The following is a 7,942-nucleotide window of genomic DNA, read 5'->3' on the forward strand; positions in this document are numbered from 1 at the left end:
CTTGTACATTTTATACATTTCAGTCTTTAATAATCGTATGCACGACTTAAAAATACCTATTGTATGAATTCAAAATACTGAAAAAATAGACTCATGAGGAATCAAACTTAGGACTTGTGCGAATACTTTCTAACTTTAAAAAGTGAAAAGAGGGCGGAACAATACTTGTTTGCCCCTAAAAATGTTTTCAAAGTTCGATGCTTTGGTTTTTAATTAAATATTTCGGCACCTTCAATTATGTTAGGCATAGTCGTCTGGTGTAATGCCTAGCAGAATGAGATCAACCGTGCCAGGTCCCAAGTTCGACTCCATGGTTGTTATTTTTGTTTTGGAATCATTATGTAGCACGTTAATAAAAAGAAAGGAAGATTTTACGTCGTGCTTTAAGAAAAAAACTCGCTTCATGTCTGATGGGCCGGCCGAGTTGAGCCTACAGCCAACAATCCGAAACATTTATAAAAAACATTATTTACGAAATTCCAAAAACATTATTTAAAAAATATTGACCGATTTTGAAAATCTGAATATTTTTCATAGCATGTGAAAAACTGTTGGATTTCTGAATGTTTTTTGCCAAATGTGATTTTTCTGAAATTGTGAACATCTTTTATAAATACGGAAAATTAAAAAATCCCACATTTTTTTTGAAAAAAAGCGATATATTTGTGACAAAAATAGAGAACATAAATATTTTTAGCTTCTGAACAATTTTAAAAATGCACAAACTTTTTTAAACTTCGTAAATTCTTTTTGTTAGTGGGCCGATCCAAATTCTGTCTATGAGAGTGGTAGCCTAGCAGGTTATTCGTTCGGGATTGTGGTATTGTCAGAATGCTGGTGTGTCAAATGGACCTAGAGTTTAAAATAGACCGGGATTACAATTTTAGAGTGCCAATTTCAAGAATTTAAAGTTCAGGTTTGATTTAGCTTTCGCCTACAATTTTAAGGTTTGTTTTAAACTTTTTCTAAAAAAAAAACTCCTGCCTGGTCCCACTGACCATTCACCCAGAGTCGTGTCACCGTGCCGACAACGACCTCCCCTCCAACCCGATCCCGCCGCCTCAGACCAACCACGAGCCACTTCCAGCAGAGCTACCAGCCTCCAGCCTCCAGCACCAAACTCGAGTTGCCTCCCGCCGGTCACTGTTCACCTTTCCCCCGTAACAGGAATTACTAGATCTCAGGGCAGGGGGAAGAGAACAGCGTCCGCTGTCATTACTTTACTTTCACTCAACAACGAGAAAGAAACTTGGCCAGATTGGTCGAAGCAAGACGCACGAAGAGGGATTGATAGTACTAGTTGCGTGCGCGTCGATGAGGATTCGGGGGCTGCCGATGCGCGGCGGCAGGGAGGTGGCGATCTCCGCCGTCTTCACTGCGCTCCTCGTCGTCTCCATCCTCTTTCTCCCTTGGATCCTCCTCACCAGCGGCAGGCTCGGCCCGTCGTCCGCCAAGGAGTGGCCGTTCCTCGCGGCGGCCAAGGACGGCGGCGGCTACCCGGTGTCGTTCGCGTACCTCATCTCCGCGTCGACGGGGGACGCGGAGCGAGCGGCGAGGCTGCTGGCGGCACTGTACCACCCGGCCAACAGCTACCTGCTGCACCTGGACCGCGAGGCCCCCGCCGAGGAGCACCGTCGGCTGGCTGAGCTGGTGTCCGGGCAGCCCGTGTACGGACGCGTGGGGAACGTGTGGATCGTGGGGAAGCCCAACCTGGTCACCTACCGCGGGCCGACCATGCTGTCCACCACTCTCCACGCCATGGCAGTGCTCCTCCGCGTCGGCCGCCGCTGGGACTGGTTCGTCAACCTTAGCGCCTCCGACTACCCACTCGTCACACAGGACGGTCCGTATCCGCACCCCCAACTAATCTCCACCGCGACTGCGATTATGCTACTGTCTCTGTGTGTGGATTCTCAATTTGTGATTCTCAGTTTGGTTATTTGCAGATTTGATGGAGGCCTTCTCGCGGCTGCCGAGGGATCTCAACTTCATACAGCACACCAGCCACCTTGGCTGGAAGATGTAAGGACCACTAACCAGTTTATTCTTTATTTAAGAAATTTGACGGACAAGACATGGATGGACAGATGGTTGAGTTTAAGAGAGTATTTAGTGGAATTTGAAACGCGGTAGCTCTGCAGAAAGAAGCGGGCGCGGCCGGTGATACTGGACACGGCGCTGTACGAGGCTGACCGCTCCGAGCTCCTCCGCCCGTCGCCCAACATCACCACCAACCGCAGGGGCCTTCCCACCGCCTTCAAGCTCTTCACCGGTAACATTCCATTCCGCCACGCCGTTGATCTCAGCACCTAAACATTTCTCCAACCTGCAAGAAATGCTAGACAAGTACTGTAGTACTAGTAGTAGTATGCGTCTTGTGTTGGCTACCGATAAGCATAACGTTTTTAGTCAATGGTTGATGATAGGTACGAGCCCCGTACCATTATTTTGAGGTGTCCATGTGATGGCGATGCGCCAACTCCACGCAACATTGCGATTCATCCGTTTGAGACAGAAAAACGGACATGACCGTTCGCTTGCGGTCGTGCGAGTCCAACGGGTCAGTCGCAACCCAAACGATCCGTTTGTTTGCACGCAAAAAAAAAACCCCATCAAAACCCCAAATAAAAACATTAAAAACAACTCAAAAATATTGCCGCAAGCATTAAAACGTTTACATTATCCAAGTTCTCATATTAAATATAAACAAGATAAGTTAAAACATTAAGAAAAGATAAAAAAGAGCCGTCACCATCGCTCGTGGCCGTCGTTCCCTGTCGTGGCCAGCGTCTATTCCTTGTCGTCGTCCTTGTCGGTGAGGTCGACATATGGGGGTGGCTGTTATGGACGTCCGGCTGTTAGAGGTATGGACGTCCGGCTGTTAGAGGTGGGCTGGCGGAGCCGCCTGCTGTGCCGGCTGCGATGGCGCCTGCATAACCTCTTTGCGCTGCGGGGATGATGACCAATTTAAGAAGACGACGGCTGCTTAATGTGTGGCTGACAGTCTGTCGCATGTGTGCATTAAGTTTGGGTGATGCAGATAGGTGGGTGGCCGCCATGCGTGTCCGAGGCGACGATCCGCAAACGCGTGCCTGTCCGTTCGATGTCCGCGTGGACACAAATCGAACGCATGTTTGGCGTAGGTAATGGGATGAAGCAGTCGTGCGTTGGGCCGCGTCATTTATCTGTTTTGGTCAGAACGAACAGGGACGAACAGGGACGGATAAAATGGGATCACGTGTTAAAGTTGGCCTTACTGTCATGTACCGCCTGTTTGTTGGCTCGGAGACTTCAACTGGTCGTCTATAAGCAAATACTTTTTTTTTTGCGGGATGTCTATAAGCAAATACTACTAGTATTACTTTCTCGGTCTCAGTTTACAGGACTTGCACATAGTTTTACATTATTGATTTGATTAACTAAATTTATATTATATGTCACACAAATTATATCATTACATGGTTGTAGTTTCTAAACATATTTTATCATATAATACATATTTAATTAGTTAATTCTTAATCTAGAACTATCCTTGTAAGTTGAGACATCGGAGGGAGTAGTACACGAGACGTGACGTCACGAGTGCTACTGACCTCTGGGGTGCGTATATAGGACGGTGGACTACTATGGACGAAATTGGCATAAAAGGAATCTTATCTGAAACCCCATCTGGTCAACGGATGGAGCAGGAGCGGACAGATCTGAATCAGAGAAGATGATCGCTCCCATTATTTCCAATGCTATATTTTGTGTGCTCCTGTTAGAGCATCTCTAACAGCTGTCCAAGATAGGGCAGCAATTTTTTGATTATAGGGCAGCCAAAATCTCAGTATAGGACAGCGAAACATCTGTTGATTTACCAGCAGACCAAGATAGGGCAGTGCATTGCTCCAATAGCTGCCCCAAACGCATCTCCAACGCGAAATTTAAACTCATACGGCTATATTTCGACAGATAGCAGATACAAGTTCGACGAACGAACAACAGAACGACCATAAAACTAAACCTAATTTTAACCTAACGACGACTAATCGGCGGCGGGGCCTAGTCCAGGACATGCGCGTCGGAGTCGGAGTCCCAGAAGAAGGAGCCGAGCGACGACGACGACGAGGACCCGACATTGATGCGGTTCGGCAGCGGCGACGTGGAGCGGACGACCCGCACCATCAGCTCGGGCGGCGGCGGTCTTCTTCTTCTTTCGCCCGGCGAAGAAGTCGAGCTCCGCCTGCACGAGCTCGGGGTAGTCGCAGCAAAGCGTCTCCATGCGGAGCTCGTCGATCTGCGCCGCCCGCAGGTTCGTGCGCGCGCGCCGTTGCTGGCGGCGCTGCTCGTGTTCGTCCGTGACGTCGACGAAGTGCATCGGCGGCGCCAGCCACAGCGCGTATTCGCGTTCGGTGTCGGGGAAGTTGACGTCCCGCCGCGGCCGGCTGAATCGTATCGCCGTCGCGTCGTACGCGCGTGCGGCGAGCTCGACGGAGTCGAATGTCCCTATCCACCACCGAACTCCGTCGGCGGTGATTTCCGCCGCGAATCGGCCGGAGGGGCGCTCCCGCACGCCAAAGAAGCCGGAGCTCGGGCGGTGGCGCGGTGCCATGGCGGAAGAGGGGGAACGGTGGCGGGGGTGGGGGGGATTGGGGGGCGACGATTGGGGGGAGGGGGAACGGCGGCGGGTGGTTGGCGCGACGGGAGGTGGACAGGCGGCACCGAATTTGGTGCGGCAGCGCGCGGCTGGGGTGAGGATTTATTGGTGCGCGGCGGGGCGGGAATCTTTCGGTGGCAGTTGGACGCCCGCGCGTGTGGTCAGAAAATATGGGCAGTTGGCTAGCTGCCTCATATTTACAACACTTGGACAAAATATAGATCACTACCCTAATTTTTTTTGCCAAGTGCCTAAAATAGGGTAACTGTTGAAGACCGTTTTTAACCCTATATAGGGCAGCTGTTAGAGATGCTCTTACACCATTCAGGTAGCACAGCGAACCGCGGATGTGCTGGCGAAGCAAAAGCTCGAGTACTTTTTTTTTGCTTTGATGGTCGATTGCTTCCAAGAAACGGCAGGTATGCCTGCCGACATCCAATCGTGCGGGCACTACCACCAGACAATTTTGCTCTTCTTGATGGCAACAGCGTCACAAAAAACAAAAGGTTTTAGTGTCAAATTCGATTTAGAGCAAGTATAATAGATTTAAGTCAACTGATTATAAAAAATAAATTAATATATTTTTGTTTAGTTAGAGGAAAGAGAAGGTAAATAGACTCAATTACGTGCTCTTGGGCCCTGTTTGGAACAATAATAGATTATAATAATCTGGATTACGAACATGGATTATGAACATAGATTATATAATTTGGTTTATAAAAATAATCCAGATGGGCATGTTTGGAGGCCAGATTATATAAACTGTAAACCAGCTTTTAAATTGTACAATGACATGTTTGTCCTCAGTATACAAGGAAAAATAGGAAAGTGGCGGTGGCATTGCGTCTCTTGAAGTTTACAAGGATAACACGTCATTTGTAATTCATAATCTCATTTTAGCTGGGGTAGAGGAGATTATGAGATTATAATAATCTGGTCATCTAGTTTATAAAATCTACAATATAAACTGTCCTGTTTAGAAATACAATAGATTATAAAAACCAGATTATATAATCTGGTTGGTTTCAAACAGGGCCTTAGGCCCTGTTTGGAACCATACTAGATTATGATAATCTGGATTATGAAGATAGATTATATAATCTGGTTTATAAAAATAATCTAGGTGGACATGTTTGGAAGCCAGATTATATAAACTGTAATCCAAGTTTTACATTGCATAATGACCTGTCTGTCCTTTGTTTGTTTCTTTGAAAAAAGAGAAGGGTGGCGGTGGTAGGAATATAATTATCTCCAACTTTATAAGGGTAATGGGTCATTAGCAATCCATAATCTGATTTTAGCTGGTATAGAGTAGATTATGAGTTTTTAATAATCTAGCCATTTAGTTTTTATAATCTACACCATAAGCTGTCCTGTTTAGAGACATAATAGATTATAAAAACTGGATTATATAATCTGGGTGGTTCCAAACAGAGCCTTAGCCATTTTATGAGTACGAAAGATGGGTATATAATGAAAAAATAATACACCTTTTCAATAAACTATTATACATGTTACTATAAAATGAATTATAAATAATATGACAATGACTTATATCCATACTCTATTGTACTTGCTCTTAAAAAAACTAGTACCATGTGATAGAACTATTTGGGAATAAACCAGTGATTGGACTATGTGCATGTGCAGGGTCAGCGTGGACGATGCTGTCGCGGGGCTTCGCGGAGTACTGCGTGGTGGGGTGGGACAACCTGGCGCGGACGCTGCTGCTCTACCACGCTAACCTCGTCTCGTCGCCGGAGTTCTACTTCCAGACGGTGGCCTGCAACTCCCGCGAGTTCCGGAACGCCACGGTCAACAGCGACCTGCATTTCATCCGGTGGGACACCCCGCCCAAGCAGCACCCGCTCTACCTCGGCCCCAAGGACTACCGCCGGATGGTGCTCAGCAGCGCCGCCTTCGCCCGCAAGTTCAGGGACGGTGACCTCGTGCTCGACAGGATCGACCGGGAGATCCTCAAGCGCCGACCGCCGCCCCACGACCACGACCATGATGATCCCGCCGCCTCTGCCTCTGCCTCTGCTGCTAGGCACGGCGGGCGGTTCTTCAGCTACGGCGGGTGGTGCTCGGAGAGGAAGGTGGGGCTGTGCTCCAACCCCTGGGAGCCCAGCAGGAAGGGGGCCATCAAGCCCGGCGCTGGGTCAAGAAGGCTCAGGGTCATGCTCAACAAGATGCTGTCTGGAAGGAACTTCAGGAAGCAGCAGTGTAGGTGATCCACGCTTCTACCACGTGGTCTAACTCTGATGATCCCATCAACCGTGTCATGTATATATAGAAAGAGAAAAGAGGATGCCAAGTTACGGCAATATTGGCTGAGATGGTGCAAAGCAACCGAAATTATTCAAAAAAAAAAACAGAGGACATGTAACAGTAATTCATGGCCTAACACGATTACATATTTGGCAGGATCACCCTTCTACCTGTTGACTTTTTTTTTGGAAACAACTGTTGACTGGCTTGTTCTTTAAAGCATCTCCACCCAACAGCCCCTCGCGCCTTTATTTACCGTCGTTGAAAAAAAAAACGCCCAGTCACATTTCCACAAGCCTAAATTTTACCGGTTCAAGCCAAAATTAACGCTAGTGGATCCACACCAAACCCAGCACACTGGAGCGACCGGGAGCATCATGGGAAAGATAATTGGTACGACAACAAACCGCGTCAGATTCCCTCTATGTGCCCATCGAGCCAGTGATTGTGCTTCGTCATCCTCATGACCTCGCCCCCACTATAGCGCGATTCAATGTTGACGTTGGTTTCCATTGATGAAGGACTCGTGGCGCAGTGACGGCGAGCCATCGTCGTGCGTCTCCATCCTGTCCCGCTGCGCGTTCCCGCCCTTTCCCACCACGCGTCTACACCGCTCCCGCCATCTCACCGCGATAAAAACCGACCTTCGCCGCTGCGCACATTCGCCATATCTTCTCTTCCAAAATCTCGAGCGAAGCGCCATGACAGAGAGGTTTCCCAACGAAGGGGCGACGGCCAACGGCTTCGGCCATCGCTGGGTGCATGAATGGGAAGCTCGCCTGCTGCAGGAGCCGAACTACCTAACGCCGCCCAATATGCGCGTACCGGGTGCATGACGCTAAGCGTTGGCGGCGTCCGTGTGCCTTCGCCGCACTCCGACACCGAACTCCCCACCGAGATCAAGGTGATTCAGGCCGCTATACCGGAGCACTCGCGCGAACAACCATGCTTTGCGACAGACAACCACACGCTGTGGACCGTGTACTTCTGGCAACGCCACGTCGAGCAGCTAGCGTCCATCAACGGCGGCCC

The 7,942-nt window shown here is 48.8% G+C and overlaps 1 protein-coding gene across 2 annotated transcripts; it reads left to right on the forward strand.

The window, feature by feature from the left end:
- Positions 1 to 1,062: 1,062 nt before the first annotated feature.
- LOC123429355 (beta-glucuronosyltransferase GlcAT14A-like) lies at positions 1,063 to 7,068 on the forward strand. 2 transcript variants are annotated; one of them, XM_045113404.1, is made up of 4 exons: positions 1,063 to 1,843; positions 1,932 to 2,022; positions 2,142 to 2,272; positions 6,290 to 7,068. In XM_045113404.1, the coding sequence occupies exons 1-4, from the start codon at positions 1,315 to 1,317 to the stop codon at positions 6,871 to 6,873; spliced, it is 1,335 nt and encodes a 444-aa protein (XP_044969339.1). In that variant the 5' UTR covers positions 1,063 to 1,314; the 3' UTR covers positions 6,874 to 7,068. The 2 variants fall into 2 exon arrangements, with proteins under 2 accessions (XP_044969339.1, XP_044969345.1); XM_045113410.1 differs by having other exon boundaries at positions 1,064 to 1,843; positions 1,947 to 2,022.
- The last annotated feature ends 874 nt before the right edge of the window (positions 7,069 to 7,942 follow it).

Source organism: Hordeum vulgare, chromosome 1H (assembly GCF_904849725.1).
Source record: "Hordeum vulgare subsp. vulgare chromosome 1H, MorexV3_pseudomolecules_assembly, whole genome shotgun sequence".
In the NCBI taxonomy this organism is placed as follows: Eukaryota; Viridiplantae; Streptophyta; class Magnoliopsida; order Poales; family Poaceae; genus Hordeum; species Hordeum vulgare.